This window comes from Saccostrea cucullata, unplaced genomic scaffold (assembly GCF_032062105.1).
Source record: "Saccostrea cucullata isolate Sc308-1 unplaced genomic scaffold, CSIRO_AGI_Scuc_v1 ctg3422, whole genome shotgun sequence".
NCBI lineage: Eukaryota > Metazoa > Mollusca > Bivalvia > Ostreida > Ostreidae > Saccostrea > Saccostrea cuccullata.
This window is the reverse complement of record NW_026932974.1, coordinates 36,455-55,563: the sequence shown is the minus strand read 5'-3', so window position 1 is coordinate 55,563 and position 19,109 is coordinate 36,455. Positions and strand designations below refer to the sequence as shown.

The window sequence follows — 19,109 nt, the reverse complement described above, 5'->3', positions numbered from 1 at the left end:
TAAGATACATAAACTACTACATCAGTTTTTGATTTTGCTGAATAGTGTTGCCATGGTTACTAAAAGTAAAAATTTCTGTGAAATTCCTTTAAAATGCTAATCCTCCTACAGTTTGATCTGATTTCAATATAACTTGGCACAGAAGTAGACTACACTAAGATACATAATTAAGTGCATCGTTTTTTGATTTCTATGAACGGTGTTCCCATGGTTACTTGAAATAGAAATTTCTGTGAAATTCCATTAAAACGCTACTTCTCCTACAGTTTTGGTCGCTTTCAAATATAACTTGGCACACAAGTAGACTACACTAAGATACTTAATTTAATGTATCGGTTTTTGATTTCGCTGAACAGTGTTGCCTTGATTTCTAAATTAAAATAGAAATTTGTGTTAAATACTTTCAAAATGCTACTTTTCTCTTCCTTTGTTATAAGTTCAAACGAGTAGAGCTACAGTCTCGACAGAGACTTCTGGTTTTATTTGACTATTAATGAATTATTGCTTTATTTTCCACAGCTTCCTCTACCTATATACATATCGGCAGATAATTCAGCCAAAGACAATAAGAATTTTATTCTTATGGGGTTCCTAGCCAGTCTTGTACAACAACAAATCGTTAAGAAGGTAAATCTTTAGCATGTAGTTTCCATTTTTTTTAAGCATCATCATTCAAAATAACATTTTAAAGTCATTTACAATGCATTTATGTTTGTGTATCAAAGCCCCTCAAGTCATTTTCTCTGATTTTGTACTCTGTGATGTACCGAGATCAATGAGACCTGCTGCAAATACAATTTCAAAGTATGTTAGATGTATAATATGTATGCCCAGTTTACACAGACTGTTTATTTCAAAAGAAACAAAAATGTTACTGCAAATTAGATTTTTAACTGCATTCACATAGAGAAATTAATGTGAATAAAAGTAATTCAAAGTAATTTACTGTGCATCAACTTATTTCTCATTAGCTTCATATTAGCTATAGCTTACTAATATATAGAAATAAAATTTTAAATCACATTAGTTTTCTTTGCATTGCCACATGAACACAATTTGATTTGCATTAGTTTATTTTGGATTATTGCCTTAATTCAAATTATTTTACTGCAAATGAAGTATTCAGTTTGCATTTGTGTTCAGGGTATTGTGTTGTATAGTATGTAAAGTTTAATTTGTATTACCCCAACAAATAAACTAAAAAAATGCAGTAATTACACATATTTATTTGATGTTAGAGTTGATTTCTAGGAATACCAAAACATTGTGCATATATTTTAGTTTCAAGATATGAATAACCTGATCACTTTTCCTTTTTTGTTAAACAGATAAAACTCTCCATCCTCATGGTGGGCCACACTCATGAGGACGCGGACCAGCTTTTCTCCCGTGTATCCGTCCATGTCTCAAGGACACCCATCCAGACCCTGCCAGTACTCCAGGAACTAGCTAAGGAGGCTTACAGCCCAACGCCCCATGTGGAGCATTTGGACAACATCTGGGACTACAGGCGGCTGGGACAGTCCTCCAGTGTGCATTTAGTTGGACATAGTACCCCCCATGTCTTCAAGTTTGCCAGAGAGGGAGAAAATGTCTGGATGTCGTGTAAGGAATGGCCCCTGAAATCCTTCTCTTACAAGAAAATTGACATGAGTAGACTGGTCAATGCCTTCCAGGTAGACCCTCAAGCAGACTCAGATGTCCGAGAAGGGAGGGAGGGTCTTTCAAACCATGGAAGTGGACCTCCAAAAGTGGGAAGACGGAGGGAAACTTTCCTCTTCAGACATGGAGTGGTGGAGGCAACACTTGGCAAAGGAGAGGCAGTTTCCAGCACCGACAACCAAGAAGGCCAGTGAGTTTGTACATTATTCCTGCAGTACCACTTCCAGCCATGCAGGGATTGGAAACCCATATTAGAAATCTGAGAAGAAAGTCAACGGTAAGTTTTAAAATTTCATATGTATATTTCTGTACTTGTGTTATTAGCCAGTCTTGTACAACAACAAATCGTTAAGAAGGTAAATCTTTAGCATGTAGTTTCCATTTTTTTTAAGCATCATCATTCAAAACAACATTTTAAAGTCATTTACAATGCATTTATGTTTGTGTATCAAAGCCCCTCAAGTCATTTTCTCTGATTTTGTACTCTGTGATGTACCGAGATCAATGAGACCTGCTGCAAATACAATTTCAAAGTATGTTAGATGTATAATATGTATGCCCAGTTTACACAGACTGTTTATTTCAAAAGAAACAAAAATGTTACTGCAAATTAGATTTTTAACTGCATTCACATAGAGAAATTAATGTGAATAAAAGTAATTCAAAGTAATTTACTGTGCATCAACTTATTTCTCATTAGCTTCATATTAGCTATAGCTTACTAATATATAGAAATAAAATTTTAAATCACATTAGTTTTCTTTGCATTGCCACATGAACACAATTTGATTTGCATTAGTTTATTTTGGATTATTGCCTTAATTCAAATTATTTTACTGCAAATGAAGTATTCAGTTTGCATTTGTGTTCAGGGTATTGTGTTGTATAGTATGTAAAGTTTAATTTGTATTACCCCAACAAATAAACTAAAAAAATGCAGTAATTACACATATTTATTTGATGTTAGAGTTGATTTCTAGGAATACCAAAACATTGTGCATATATTTTAGTTTCAAGATATGAATAACCTGATCACTTTTCCTTTTTTGTTAAACAGATAAAACTCTCCATCCTCATGGTGGGCCACACTCATGAGGACGCGGACCAGCTTTTCTCCCGTGTATCCGTCCATGTCTCAAGGACACCCATCCAGACCCTGCCAGTACTCCAGGAACTAGCTAAGGAGGCTTACAGCCCAACGCCCCATGTGGAGCATTTGGACAACATCTGGGACTACAGGCGGCTGGGACAGTCCTCCAGTGTGCATTTAGTTGGACATAGTACCCCCCATGTCTTCAAGTTTGCCAGAGAGGGAGAAAATGTCTGGATGTCGTTTAAGGAATGGCCCCTGAAATCCTTCTCTTACAAGAAAATTGACATGAGTAGACTGGTCAATGCCTTCCAGGTAGACCCTCAAGCAGACTCAGATGTCCGAGAAGGGAGGGAGGGTCTTTCAAACCATGGAAGTGGACCTCCAAAAGTGGGAAGACGGAGGGAAACTTTCCTCTTCAGACATGGAGTGGTGGAGGCAACACTTGGCAAAGGAGAGGCAGTTTCCAGCACCGACAACCAAGAAGGCCAGTGAGTTTGTACATTATTCCTGCAGTACCACTTCCAGCCATGCAGGGATTGGAAACCCATATTAGAAATCTGAGAAGAAAGTCAACGGTAAGTTTTAAAATTTCATATGTATATTTCTGTACTTGTGTTATTATTTTTATTTAATCTCTTGAGATTCGCATCTTACACTAGAACCCCGTGGGGATCCGGGTTAGAATAGGTCCTCAGTACCCCCTTGCTTGTCGTAAAAGGCGACTAAATGGGGCGGTCCTTCGGATGAGACCGTATAAACCGAGGCCCCGTGTCACAGCAGGTGTGGCACGATAGAGATCCCTCCCTGCTCAAAGGCCGTTAGTGCTGAGCATAGGCCTAAATTTGCAGCCCTTCACCTCCAATGGTGACGTCTCCATATCAGTGAAATATTCTGGAGAGGGACGTTAAACAGTATACAAACAATCAATCAATCAATCTTACACTAGATTTCATCTAAGTTCCATAAAAAATTAGGACATTCCGTGTCCAAGTTATCAAAATGAATGCAGCATCTACAGCTAATTGCATGGATTGAAAACCCATAGCTTGCAAAATATTTTTAATTTTTAAACAAGTTTCTTATACTAGTATATTGATAAAAAATCATATGTGAGGAATTGATTGTGCAAATGTATATATATTGAAGAGATTAAATAACATCTGAAAATATTATGTTCACACATTTTTTTACTGTTGACTGCACTTAATTAGTGAATATTTTAATTTACGGAATATAACTTTTTCTTTTTAGATAAAGGTGGTTAATCGCTGGATGTAGAGACTGAGTCACCAGCTGGGACTTTCATTGCATTGAGAGATGCAGTTCGTGTTCTGTTTGAACGATGTCAACTATACATTGTACTATTTTCTAAAGTTTTTGTATATCATATCTGTAATAGATATTTTCTGAGTTATTACAAATGTTTGCTTAATTTTTTGGATAGATCGCACTTTACCGTTACGGTCGCCATTTTGATTCTAGATCCGCGCGTGAGGTGGCGCGGCGTAAAACTTGAGCAACGTATCAACTATAATGGGCGACGCCAATTTGTTTTGTTAGGAAGCGAACGAAAGATAAACGGCCCTGGTTTTGGGGCGGCAGCCCCAAATATATGCTACATTATGTGATTAAACTTGCCTCAGTCATCAAATAAGTCTGCACTAGCATTCAGCTGGTCTTCTAATGCAATACTCAATTAGATAACTGTCGTAGTGCTGTTTCTGTGTTCCGATTTTTGGGTAGAGACTTTTTAACTGCATTCCAAGTAGATTCAGTAAAATTTGTACATGCTCCAGTGTCCTTATTCTTAAACTCAATTGAATGATTGACAGATGACCATATCCCTCCGACTTCAAACTAGAATAAGCTTTCCAACAGTCTGATAAAATAATGGTTCCAGGTTCTACAAATTTCTTAATAATAGGAATCAGGGTGTTTGTGCTCCTGTCCTCCACTACCTCAAAGAAACACTTTTTTGAATCCCTTTTAATCCCACCAAACACCCAAACACCGTCAACTCTCTTACCGCGAAGATACTTCCTCTTGCCCAACTTACATGTACTCTCGTCTATCTCCACGTGTTTTCCTGGTCCACCAATCCTCTTACTGTCCTGTTTTAAAATGCGGAGACAAACCTCTCGCGCAAAGTTTTTCCAGTCTTCAATGGTGTGATCACTTTCAATCTTAAGTTCCCGTCCATTAAAATCACCGGGTAGTTCGTTTACCCAGTAGTAAGTTAATTTAACTGCCACCTCCAGAAGTAAATGGCTTCCAAAAAATGAAGATCCCTCTCTTACTGATGTTTTTTGTTACACTGTCTATTGCTACACCTCCAAACAATACCGTCCTTACTGTAAGATTTGTCCTCCGCTAATTCAACATTTCCATCATTGCAAGAGTCACATTTCCCACTAAAATTTCCGAGAAGTCCAAAATTTTGCAACCAATCGATTAAAATTCTCCGTTCACGGCATATCTTATCGTAAACAGATGGCATAGTACTATAATCAGCTGATTTACTGTTTACATTTAGGGCAACTGTCAAACTCTATTTTACGTCACTTACCTTGACCAATCACAGCATTGAAATAAGTCATGTGCTTAACAACGTCATGACTTTGGAATGTGGCCGACAAAATGACAGCGAGGGGTTTGTTTTGAAAATGCTTTCAGTTTTAATTGCCTATTAAGCGAAATCGTCACGCTGACGCGTGACTCTTTTAGAGAAAGAGCACGTGCTATTTTCATGTTAGTTGGATGCACCGGTAAAGTGCAGTTGTCCCAATTTTTTGAAATTATTTCATAATTGGTATTTATAGAATGTCGCCTTCACTAATAAACCAATGGAAAGGATTAGGCTGCTTTAAACAAATGGAGTTTGAAAAACCTATATCATTTTAAGGGAGCTAGTTCGTTTAACCATCACTTGGTTGAATAAAATGTTTCAGAATGAGGGGAAGGCACAGGGCAAGTAGTATTACATGATGTCTTAAGATATTTTGATGTAAAGTAAATTTGCCCATTTTTTGATGTAGCAAAATTATATAGTTGAATAGCATAAAGATATCCAAGTGGTATATTACCATTAACCATTAAGTACTGTATATTGGGAGGTGGTGGGGGAGGGGGTTGAGCTTTTCTAAATTTCTAATTTTGAGCCTGGTGAATGGGTAAGGTTATAGTGTAGGGTAAATATGGGTAAAATACATGTATAACTAAAATTATTATTATTATTGTTTTAGAATTGGTATTATATCAATGTACATGTATATATTTTGTTGAGCTTTATATTTATCAAGATGATTGTAACATGTCTATGTACAAGTTTAACAAAAACACTTACGATGATAATACATTATTTTATATTTCATCTAACAATATGCATATTATAAAATATTATTTGTTGTTTATGCTATGCTATTATAATTACATAAAAGCAAAATTAATGCTAAGTCAATAATCTTATGTTTTTTTAGAGGTGAGTGTGGTGGGGGGGATCAAATCGTGAAAGTGCAACTATCATGAAATGGTGTTTCATTGGTATATACATGTATTAAAAAAATTTCATACATTTAAAAGAAGTTTCCCATTCTTCGATTCTCAACATGAAATCAAAATGGAAACGTACAATATACTTTTGACCTGAAGAGACATATGTGTTAGGAATTTCAAAAAGAATTATTTTCCATTTTTTTTCAATGAATATTTTTTAAGTTTAAGTTCTTTTGTAAAATGGGCATCTGACTCTAATTATAAGATCATTAACTGACATCAATTTGAAATTTCACTTTAATGTTACCCTTGAAATGTAGAATAGAGAGAAAATCTTTATTACACATTTGAACTTTAATATATTATATACCGGTATATTTATCCTGCAGTTTTTTAAAAATATATTAGTGACATATAAATAATATTAAAAACAATTTTTAGCAAGTTTTTTAAAATAAACTTATTTTTATTTTAAAATTGTGTTTGTATTTCTTGTCTTTAAATCACTTTGAAAAAAACAATCAACCAGAAGAGTTAAGATGTAAAAATAAAAACAAAACAAAAGAAAAAGAACATATTTTTGATCATATTTAACAGTTTTGATTTCAGTGAGGCAGGAGTCAATTCCGAACAAACAATTCATTTTGGTTTTAAAGTACACAGGCACTTTTTTTATACAGAGCACCACATTTATTTTTTCATAAAAAAGACATGTCCTGTACACGAAAAATGTTACTTGAGTGGCATGAAATACCTTTATTCATTACATTAATTGATGGGGAAAATCTGGAGATTACATTTCAAAATAAACACATGTAAATATCAATGAAAACTCAATATTTAGCATTATTGACAATTTGCCAAACCTGTATTGCGCTATTTACGCTGTTTGTCTATTATTGCGCTGGTAGGCCTAGATGGAAATGTTTCATGTTTTAGTTAACTAATATTATTTCTGGTTATGGTGGCAGAGGATAGTTTTTTTTGCATTCAAAACGTTTGACTGACGGTTTACTTAATATTGAGCTGCTTTTAAAATGTGCATTGAAAAAATTTAAATTCCCTCTACATGTAATAATAGTATGATGTAGTCCCTTGAGAAATTTGAAGCTTTCAGGAATAAAATATGTACAACTTACACAATGAGCCCTAAAGATGGCACAGGGACAATCTCAAAATTTCATATGAATCAAGCCTATTTTCACTATTTCGCCGCAGCCGCATCTGCTTCCAGGCCCGTGCTCATGACCTAAGCTACCACACAAAGTGTAGAATAACAGTTGTACATACCAATGAACAGCAAGAGATATGGGCTCAACCACCTCGTTTTCAAGCTACAATTCATCCTGTGAACCCACCCCGCTTTTCTGGTGAAATACCGGTAGAGCGAGTTTTGAGCTTAGTTTCGTATTTCTAGTCCATATCCCATATACAGTAGTAGTGACACTAAAGTGTCATATTTCAATAAAATACACAAGGCCACCAATTCACTCCAAATGCACCCATAAAATATTCTAGCAATAAAATTACCTATAATATGCATTCAAACCTCAGGTTTCACTATTTTTTCTATTTTTTGACCGGTACTTTATTCGAAACTATCCTCTGCCACCTTTAACTTTCAAAGTTTGTCTTGGAAATAATAAACCTTGCTCAATTCAAAAAGAACATGCAATTCTGAGTAAAAATATACCAAATATGTCTTGATTCATTGAAAAATAAAAAAGTTATGGCCAAATAAGAGACCTCACCAATTCTCGGTCAACCACCTTAACCCCATATTGTATCTTACACATGAAACAAATGCAATTCTTACAACTCCAGATGATCAATATACCATCAAGAAAGTGTTAAATGGTAATTTTAATCTATTTCAAATTCATTTACATGTAAAAAGTCAAATATAAAGAGCACATCTTGGTGAAATGTACTCACATGTATCACATACTCCCCTATTTTTCATGTTCTATGAAATTCCATTTTATCTCTTTTTCACTTGGATTTATATACCTATAACTTCTTTGCAAAGTTAAAACCCCTTTCAACTTTCAAGATATTTATCATGATATGCAAAAAACCCTCTTGCATCACATGCTAAAGAAAAAGTGTCCAGAAAATGGCAGTTCAACACCCTACCCCTGCAGCCATTTCTTCACTGTAATGAAAATGCACTGTAAAAATCTGTTTGTCCTAGCTGAATTCTTTCTAAGTGTCTGATATTCACTTTTAACAGTTATGAGTAATCAAATACATACATTTCATTCTCCTGAAAACTAAAAGTGATTATTCTGTCCATCCTGGGCAATTGTGGGCAGATTATATGGGCCTAGCAGAATTCAATAATTACATGAAAATACACATTTTATTGATATTATTTCATTAAATATGCAATATAAACTCTTTGATTTGTTATTATTCAAAGAAAAATAGTCATTTTATAGCAAACCATTGAAAAATTTAGATTTGTCACATTTAAATATAGATAAATTTAAAAATTGAAAAGGGGGGGGGGCATATTTCATGAAATTATCAATACAAGAATAGGTTAAATTTGGGAAAATAAAGCAAAAAAAGTTTTTTTTGTACTATATATGGTTAGGTTTAGTGACATTTAGGTATGCTGACTGATTTTTATTTTCAAAATAATTATATTTAGTAAATTAGGTTGAAAAAATGGCAAATTTATGCAATTTCAGTGATATCGCACTAATTAATGCACTTAAATTTTAATTAGATTTAATTAATTAAAGCAAGACATGATTTTAATTATGCGACAATACCCAAAGTATCAAATTCAAACAATTAATTTATTCTCTGGCAAAAAATGCCTAAATCTTATATGATTTATTATGCTGATGGTTCAAAGTCTTTAAAAATGTATGCTGGAAAAGAGTAACCCCCCTTGCTTTTTAGTGAATATACCCAACTGTACAGATTTTAAATAACAGAAACAAAGTATGTTTTTAAATTGACATACATAAATAAACCCTTTTGTATAAAAATCAGACTAAAATTCACATTTCTAAAAATTGATGCATTCTTGAAGGTGGCAGAGGATAGTTTTTTTTGCAACCAAAACGTTTGACTGACGGTTTACTTAATATTGAGCTGCTTTTAAAATGTGCATTGAAAAAATTTAAATTCCCTCTACATGTAATAATAGTATGATGTAGTCCCTTGAGAAATTTGAAGCTTTCAGGAATAAAATATGTACAACTTACACAATGAGCCCTAAAGATGGCACAGGGACAATCTCAAAATTTCATATGAATCAAGCCCATTTTCACTATTTCGCCGCAGCCGCATCTGCTTCCAGGCCCGTGCTCATGACCTAAGCTACCACACAAAGTGTAGAATAACAGTTGTACATACCAATGAACAGCAAGAGATATGGGCTCAACCACCTCGTTTTCAAGCTACAATTCATCCTGTGAACCCACCCCGCTTTTCTGGTGAAATACCGGTAGAGCGAGTTTTGAGCTTAGTTTCATATTTCTAGTCCATATCCCATATACAGTAGTAGTGACACTAAAGTGTCATATTTCAATAAAATACACAAGGCCACCAATTCACTCCAAATGCACCCATAAAATATTCTAGCAATAAAATTACCTATAATATGCATTCAAACCTCAGGTTTCACTATTTTTTCTATTTTTTGACCGGTACTTTATTCGAAACTATCCTCTGCCACCTATTGTAGAAATAGTTTCGGTTTAGACTAGAGGGAAAAATGACATATCTCGATAAACTTTCTTAGACATAGGACTGAGCAACAAAGAAAACCAATCCCAATTTGCATAAAGGAATGAAGAATCTTTTAGATTTCACGCGGGAGCATGGTATTATATGAGTATAAGAAGTTGAGAATTAATGTTGGCTATGCTTATTCAATATTGTATGCAAACAAGATAGACAGTGTCAGTAGGACAAATTTAAGTCCCTTTAAGTCCCTTTCGGTTGATTGCGTTTTTCTTTACAAATTAAAAAAACAGTATCTCAGGTACTCCTCTTCTCTGGGCAAGTCATTTGGTTGAGTGATATCTGGTATTATTATGCTTCCTGTCAGTTTGTCTCTACATAACCCATACCCTACTATTCTCGCATAGTGGTCTAAGGATTTATATAGCGTAAGCTTACTATGCCGAAATAGTGCACGGCCTTATTTTCTGAATAAAATGCTTCAATGCACACACCGGGAATCGAACTCATGACCATGCGGTTGCGAGTCCGATGCCTTATCGATTACGCCACAGAGACGATCACTGCTTGAGGGAATTTTATTAAATATATAAACTTAATTTATACAATTGACACAAGAAGGAGAAAATAGACAAATATTATTTGAAAACAGTTCTATTTATTCTAAGGAATCTTAGATAAATGTGTACAACAAAGTTTCAAACTAATTACATACAGATCGTTAGATGAATTGATATCATGGGGTAATTAAAACGCTTTTTTATATAGCGCTTGATTGAAGGATGTAAAAGAAAATTATCAATGAGAATCCACGTCTGTAAACAAATCAGTCTTACTAACAAAACAGAAAATAAAGATGAGTATCTTTGGGACATAAAGTCCTGACTTATTTAGAGAAAATACTAGTAACCAAAATAACTAAGCATGCAACTAATTTTAGCATGAAAATTTTGAATGAGTTTTTGCAAGTGCGCTGTGTTACCACCATTATTTTCAGGAAAAAATCAAATGGATTGCCGCATAAATAATAACAACAGTCAGCATAATAATAACAATAGTGTTGCACTATGCATGTACTATGCCTAAATAGTAGGCAGGGTTTGACACATAGTGCACTCGCCTCCGGCTCGTGCACCATGTGTCAAACCCTGCCTACTATTTAGGCATAGTACATGCATAATGCAACACTATTATATAAATAGTACTATAGATCACTTAATTTTCGCGACACCTTATTTTCGCGAGACAGTCACTGATTCTTTATAAGCGAGACAAAATTTTCACGAATTGTGGTCATTGCTCTATATAATCATAAGGAATACTATTATACGCGAGAATTAAATTTTCGCGAGCACGCTGTCTCGATTGATTTACAGTATTTGTTTATGACCCTCACTATAATTAATTGCTCTGCAAAAGCAGTTAAACAGTGGAGATATAACAGTCAATTGTATGTTATGCCTGTAGATCTAATGTTCAAAATACCTAAGTTTGTATTGCCACATACAAATTCAATTGAATTTATTACGGAAGATACAATGCTTGATAAACTATGCTCAGACATAGTATTCTTATACTATTACTAGTATTCCCACATACAACAGTATAGCTGCCTAATTTATTTATCCCCTGGGTTTAAAAATACCCAGTATTATGTACTTTATAGGATTTTAAATCCTAAGAATGGCAAATAAGGGATTTTTAATCCTATGTCGCCTATGATGGGAGAAAAAATCCTGTGGGAGAAAAAATCCCTCAAAGATTTTTTTCTCCCATGGGATTTTGGTGGGATTTCAGGTGGGATGAAAAATCCCCCCATTTTCAGATGGGATTTTAGGTTTTGACAGAGGTTTATGAGAAAACTACTACATTGTGGAAGTTGAGATTGACATGATGAGGTCAGGATAAAATATCCCATCAAAATATAGAAAAAAATTCTAATGTAGGTCTTTTCGAAAGGGTCCCAAAAAGTCCGGACTTTGTCGTATCCGGACTTAAATGTCGCAGTGATATACATGTAAATTAAGTTTTAATTAATCTGACCCCGGTGCATCAAAGTGCTTTTGTGTTTTGTGTTCGTTTCAACCCCATATCCTTACATATTGGCTTCTTTGACAATAAATTTTTGGAATGCTGTTCCGTTTACTTATATTTCCTGATAAGGTTATTTTGTTTCATTTTGTTCATCTGTTATAAATACAAGTGGACATGATCATTAAAACCATGTAAGTACAGTCATTTAGGGTATTCTGAATCACCTTTTACATTCTTGCTGCAAACGATCTCATTAACAAGTTTGTAACCGGTTGTTTGATATTGATGGAAAGGTGATTTTATGAGTAAATGTAAATATATTTACTGTACAAAGCGAGCTCATCTTCAATGCAATGACCTTGAGGGCGGCTATATTTAGACCATCTTTTAGTGTGTTGCGAGCCACTTCCGTGTATTTAGAGTCTCTTGGTTAAATTCAATAAAAAACAAAAGTGGATAAAATTAAGAATAATCCATAGTGTTGATATATAATAAAAGAAAACGGACCATCAATTTCCTTCAAAAACAGTACAATATGCATATTATGAGTGTACAAGAATTATCATAAATGAAGTAAACAAGATTTTCGAGAAACATTTTCTTTCTCTTACATTTAAGACAATCGTGACATTGTGTCTGGAACAAATGCAATAACATTCAGACTTTAACTCAAGAAGACAAAACAACCAATCATAAACACTACTTTCAAATGATATGTACCATTTCAACAAGTTTTCAAAAGGTGGTCACCTCAATAACTTCCTTTTTTTTGACATGCCTTCAAGATGCTCCTGATCATAGTTAAAGCAATCTGAAGTATCTACAAGGAATCACCACTACACCTCCTCCTTTCTGGAGCATAGAGAGAGAGAATGATATATTGATATTTTTAAAAGTTTAAGAATTTTCTACAAAAATCCTTACAAAACAATTGTAATGTGTCATCATAATCATTTAAACTTTAATTACATTGAACCATGTTTAATTTATGACATTTGTGCAAATTTGACATATGAATTCAACAGATTCCAGAGATATTGCATCTATATTCCATGGATGATCACCTAGAATGCATGAAATATGTTCCCACTGCTGATCAGTGACACTTCTCACACTGTATCCGGAGTCAAAGCTCATCAGTATGACATACAAAACATTCTTCTGATGGGAGGAAGACGTTGAAGCAGATGATGGATTTATGTTTGGAGTAGAAGGTTTCGGCATCCTCTTATCTGACTTTAAAGAACCCATGAATAGTTTATTCACTTTTATTTTGGATGACTGGGTGTGAATGTTTTTGGCTTTCTCTTTTGATTAAAGAAATTTCTCCTTCGGTTTCCTCTCTTTCAATGCATTTTCTTTTCTTTTTCCAATGATTTCAATCCCATCTTCCTGATAGAATCTAATGATGTTAAATTGTTTGGCAATTCATCTGCAAGTCTTTTCTTCTTCATTTTCTTCAATTTCACTCCCACATCCAGTGGTTGCATCAAGTGAGTTGCATTTCTTACTAACCTGTAGATTTCTACATGTATCTAATGATATTTGGACATAGAAAAGGATTCCATGTCAACATGACTCCCTACACTATCAATCAATAAAACAAATGGTCTCTCTCACAGCATAATTATGATGTTCTGAAAGCTTCTGCATTCATCCAATCCTCTGTGAATTCTGCATGCGCATTTCTGTGTGAACCAGCCGATAAGTCATATGAGATAGGTTTGCGCTTAGAAATCGCAAAAATGGAGGAATTACTGTACCTTCAGCATTTGCACAGCACATCACAGCAACTATCGCTTCCCCCCCCCATACATGTGAAACTGGACCAGCATTTACTCTTTCATGTTTATCCAGCGATTATTGAAACTTCGAATTTCTGGAAAGGTTTGAGAATTTCTGGACGGGTTTGGTTGACACATAACTTTCACAAGTTTTAATATTATTCTTAAGGTAGGATTCTTCTCATATTTCTTGTATTTAAAAATTAAAGAAATTTTCACAGAATCAAGAAGACAATATCATTACGTGATGGTATCAGTAAGATTAAGTGTGACCGTTTTATATTAGAGGCAAGGTAAGGTCATTACCTTTTCCCTGGACAGTAAGAATAAAAAAATACTTTTGCGAATCATGCGATCCCTACTTGTATTTCAATAGATTGAATGTGTTTTTCTTTTTGCATAAAAAGATACTCTCATAAGGACCTATAAGATGATATAACCAAATTGACATAAATAAAATGGATATTGGCTTATCCGAATTTTCCCCACTTTTCTTAAATTTGTAGGTTATAATAGTTATTTTTATATGTTTCTTACATTTAAATTTCTCTCATTTTCACATATGGTAAAGTTGTCACATAAAGATATACAAAATGATACAAAAACAAAAAGTTTTGATCGTTTACTAAGAGATGAAAAACACTTTTTACGGATTTTTGGCTCAAATTTGTACTTAGATTTCGAAGTTTTTAAAAGTTAACACAGTTCTAGTTGTTTGAAAATTAATATTTATTTGATATATTTTGAAACTTTAGTCCCTTATTATCAATTTAATCAACATTTGAATTTTTTTTCACGTCTTTGATTGTGTAAAAATTATAACTAAATTCATTGTTCTATAAAAATTTTGAGAGGCAGAAAATAAGAATCCTGCCTTAATACTTAAGAAAAGTTGCAATTTTGTTGTGTATTGATGAAAAAATAGTAAAACAGTAGTCCAGAAAATTCAGAGAAGAAATGTTCGAAAGCAAAACTCGCAGTTTATTGTCAATTCGTGCTCAGTGGTGTGTGTAGACCTAATAAAGAATTTAACAGACATGGTGAATCGTAAACAAAAACAAAGCTAGTGCCCTGTTCACAAAAACAGTCAACGTTTCACGGGTGCATTCAATTTGTTAAACTTTGTACACAACACTAAGCATGGACTGACTATACTAGTGAGGTTTTTTTTTTCTTTCGAACATTTCTAATCTGAATTTCTGGATTATAATTTAAGGTTCATTGATACTCTGATAAGAGAGATAACTCTTAACGACATAAATGTCTATTCTTCCTTTATATATTTGCCAGATTGAAGTGTCTTTTTTCCAATTTTGCCCACAAGCTACGCTATAATTGTTTGTATTTTACTTATAAAAACATTTCTTTTGGAAAATCGTGAAGGTTCAAGCAACATTTTATATGAGTGAGCAGAGGGTTTACGAACCTTAATACTTTTCATTAATACACAACAAATTTGCCACTTTTCTTTTAAGTATTATAAATAAAATTAAAATTTATGATGTTTTGGGGGTCCTTTTGACTTTTGATCTTGAATACTGTTCGTTATCTCCATACAATGTATGTTTTATTTATAAGGATATGTCAAACCCGTCCAGACAGTCGAAATTTAAATAACTTCAAAATGAAATAAGGTTTTAATTTTATTTTCGTGTGAAATGCTATTGCAATATATAAGTCGTGCTATTTTATAGAACATTTGAGAAAATATTAACTTCAACTCTTTGTTTAAGCACCTTTCAGGGCGACCTGTCAAGCATTTACTTTCATATGTGTGTTGATTTTTCCATCTAGTCTTCAGTTTAACTTTGATTAAACATTTTCTGATCGAACCACAGGGAACATCATGTTATGTATAACCAGGAAATTGCCTTTTTTAACCCTTTCCAATAAGTATACTTAAAAATTATATCTAACCGTGCCTCTAATAATTAGTTTGGATTAGGTACCACAATTTTGATTATCTCTAACTGCTGACAAAGCAGGTAACAACATTGCCTTCGTTTGTAAGGCTCATTATATAAATTTATTTTAGAAGAACTTGGATTTAATTCTACAAGTGGTAATCCTACTTATACTCATACTTCCCTTTCTAAGGAAGAAATTCTTCAAAATCATATGTCAGTTTTAAATATTTTTAATATTCCACAGAGCCAAAATGAATTTGAACTACCCTATATATATATTGGATTCCGAAATTTCATAAAAATCCTCACAAACAAAGATACATTGCGGGTTCCAGTAAATGTTTAACCAAGCCTCTTTCGTTACTCCTCATTGAGATATTGACAGAAGTGAAGGAAAAACTTCAAGAGTACTGTGCAATAATATATTCAAGAAGTGGCGTGAATCAGATGTGGACACTCAAAAATTTCAAAGAACTTTTGGACAATTTAAAATCACAAGATTTTACCAAAATCAACAGCTTAAAAACTTACGACTTTTCAACTTTACAGACAACCATTCCCCATGATAAATTAAAGCCCGGGCTTTTTGATATCATTGACAGCTGCTTTTTCAATAAAAATGGACTCATAAATTTATTTACTTGGTCATTTGCAAAATTATTTTCTTAAAACACATTCTGACTGCACACACAAGCACTCTGAAATGGACATCAAAAAGATGCTTGAGTTTCTGATTGACAATATCTATGTGGTTTTTGGAGACCAGGTATTCCAACAATCTATTGGAATTGCCATGGATACCAATTGCGCTCCGTTATTAGCAGACCTATTTTTATATTCATATGAAGCAGAATTTGTGCAAAATCTTATGCGTGAAAAGAAGAAAACACCTACTGTGGCCTTCAACTCGACATTTAGATATATCGACGACGTATTGTCAATTAACAATGGTAATTTCCATTCCTATGTCGATACGATATATCCTGGTGAGCATGAGATAAAAGATAGCACAGAGGCTTACGCATCTGTTTCATATTGGATGTTTTACTTGAAAAAGATGTTAATGGTAATCTAACAACCAAGATCAATGATAAACGTGATGACTAAGTTTTCTATCGTCAACTTCCCTTACTTATGCAGCAACATACCTTCATCACCTGCATACGGAGTGTTAATATCTCAGTTGATCCGATACGCCAGAGCATGCTTTACGTATGAACAATTTCTAAAGAGAGGTAAATTATTGACAAGCAAGTTGATAAAACAAGAATATCAGCAGTCTCGTTTAAAGTCATCATTTCGTAAGTTCTATGGTCGATACAATGACCTTGTCAGCAAACACAATTTATCATCGAGTCAAATGCTGACTGACGTTTTTCATTTTAATTGTTAGTTCATTTTTATACACCCAATTGACAACGGATTGTTCCGTAATTTCCCGATCATGACAAGGAGAAAACGGCGGGTGTGACCGGTCAGCAGGAGATGCTCACTCCTCCATTGCACCTGATCCCACCTCTGATGTTTCGGAGGTCTGTGTTTGCTCTGCTCTTATTTTGTATTGTTATTAAATACTGTTCGTTATCTCCATATCATTCCTTGAAGAAGCAGTTAGTCACAGTCCTCAATCGCACTAACACGTCATATCTCGTATTTTTAAAACAAAAACAATTCAATATCGAAAAATATTTGTATAATATTAAATATGTCTTTATCAAATAAATTCAACAAATGCATTTTTATTGGTTTCCCAAGTCTAGCTGACTTGGATCGGATCCACAATCTTGATTGGCTCTAGTTTTAGGGCACATTCTGCCCTTGTCCCGAATGAGCAATGACACGTCATATCAGCGGTAGAATATGTTTCACCATGCTTAATTATTGTGCCGTCTGGAGCCTTGCAGTTTCTTCCTAAGTAAACCAAAGAAAATGAAAGTTATCTAATGTTTTTACGACTCGTATAATCATCTTTATCAAATACTAAGGTATCATTATGTGTGATACATGGTAAGGTATTTTAGTGTTAGTAGATGTTTGCGAAAGGTAGTTTTTATATATGCACAAGAATTGTTTTACAGAAAATAAATGTATATCTTAGAACACATTCATGTCAAACTCCTTTTCAAGTTTTTGTTTAAACATGTATACTTTATGTATAGATAGTTTTTACCAATTCTGTTATGACAAACTTTATGTGAAAAATTGAACTATGTTTATAACAAACATACCCCTGTAGCACGCGTTTTTGCTAATTATTTTTTTTTGTATGTTTTCTGTCAAATTTTCTGTAAGACTCGAGCAAGTAAGGTCATCTCACCATTTGGACATACCGGGCAGCAATGGTCCGGATCATGAACAGCATCGACACAGCCACCGAAAAAGCAGTCCACAATGGCACAGTACGCTTGGCCAGAGGACGTACAATGACAAGGTTCACATGCAGAGGGTTTGAATGGCCCAATAGGGTAATGCTTTCCGTGATAAAGGCAGCCCGAGGCAGCGGTTGCAAGTACGGGTAAATCTTGACTCTGGCCCACCAGGAAAACCGACGCCAGAAGGCAAACAGAGGCAATTATTTGATTCATCTTCCTTCAAACCTGAGTGATTGGTTTAAGGATTTACGCACTTTATCTTCGAAAAGGTGTAATCGTGGAGATAACCGCCAAAGATATGGTTTGTACTACTCCCGACGTTTCTTTCTGTACGTGTACATCTACTACATATGTACTTTGGATTGCTACTAGTTAATTTTCAATTATAGATTTTTTACGTCAGACCACTTTCATTGCATTTTTCAAATCTTTACCACTCTAGAGTAAAATATCAGTGATATCTTTACATTAAATGAACTCTTTTAAAGGTATAATTAAATGATCATAATGTGATGTGATAATGTGTTCGCGTCATCGCATTTGAGTAATATCAGGTCAAAAATTCTTGTCATAATGTAAAAATTCACTATTTATTGTCCACTTATCATTCAATGTCAGCTCTTTATCACTGCTAGCAGTAAGATTTGATGGACTGTATTTTATTCAAAATTTAATTCTCAAAAACGTTGCATTACTTTACACATCAATCGGTTCATATTCTGTAAAAAATTTAACAAATGTGTGGGAATTTTTAAACTATTAATTTTCTCTTTAATTAAGACATTTCTATATTGATTAATTGAATATGGTGTTGCGTATTATGTTGTAAATTTTGAATTTACCAGGGGGAGGTAAATTGTAAATTTTGCATTTAACTCCCCCTAGTAAATTCAAACTTTACAACATGATATTTGTCCCAATTCGAGAAATTTTTCACTCAGAGAAATACGTCAACCTATACCGGTGAAGGACCTTTACTCGGCACTTAGAGCCAATGAGCAGTGAGTGTTCCTTATCATGCAAACACCTACCTTGATAAGGTCCTCGGTATCAAAGGTCTCCT

General features: G+C 34.0%; 1 protein-coding gene and 1 pseudogene across 1 annotated transcript; one reads left to right on the top strand and one right to left on the bottom strand.

The window, feature by feature from the left end:
• Positions 1-519: 519 nt before the first annotated feature.
• On the top strand, positions 520-4,033 carry LOC134236688 (uncharacterized; annotated as a pseudogene).
• Positions 4,034-17,358: 13,325 nt separating this feature from the next.
• Positions 17,359-18,360, bottom strand: LOC134236691 (von Willebrand factor C domain-containing protein 2-like). Its single transcript, XM_062718863.1, has 2 exons — positions 17,992-18,360; positions 17,359-17,585 (listed from the first exon to the last, which is right to left on the bottom strand). Exons 1-2 carry the CDS (start codon positions 18,257-18,259, stop codon positions 17,431-17,433), a joined length of 423 nt encoding a protein of 140 aa, XP_062574847.1. The 5' UTR covers positions 18,260-18,360; the 3' UTR covers positions 17,359-17,430.
• Positions 18,361-19,109: the final 749 nt, after the last annotated feature.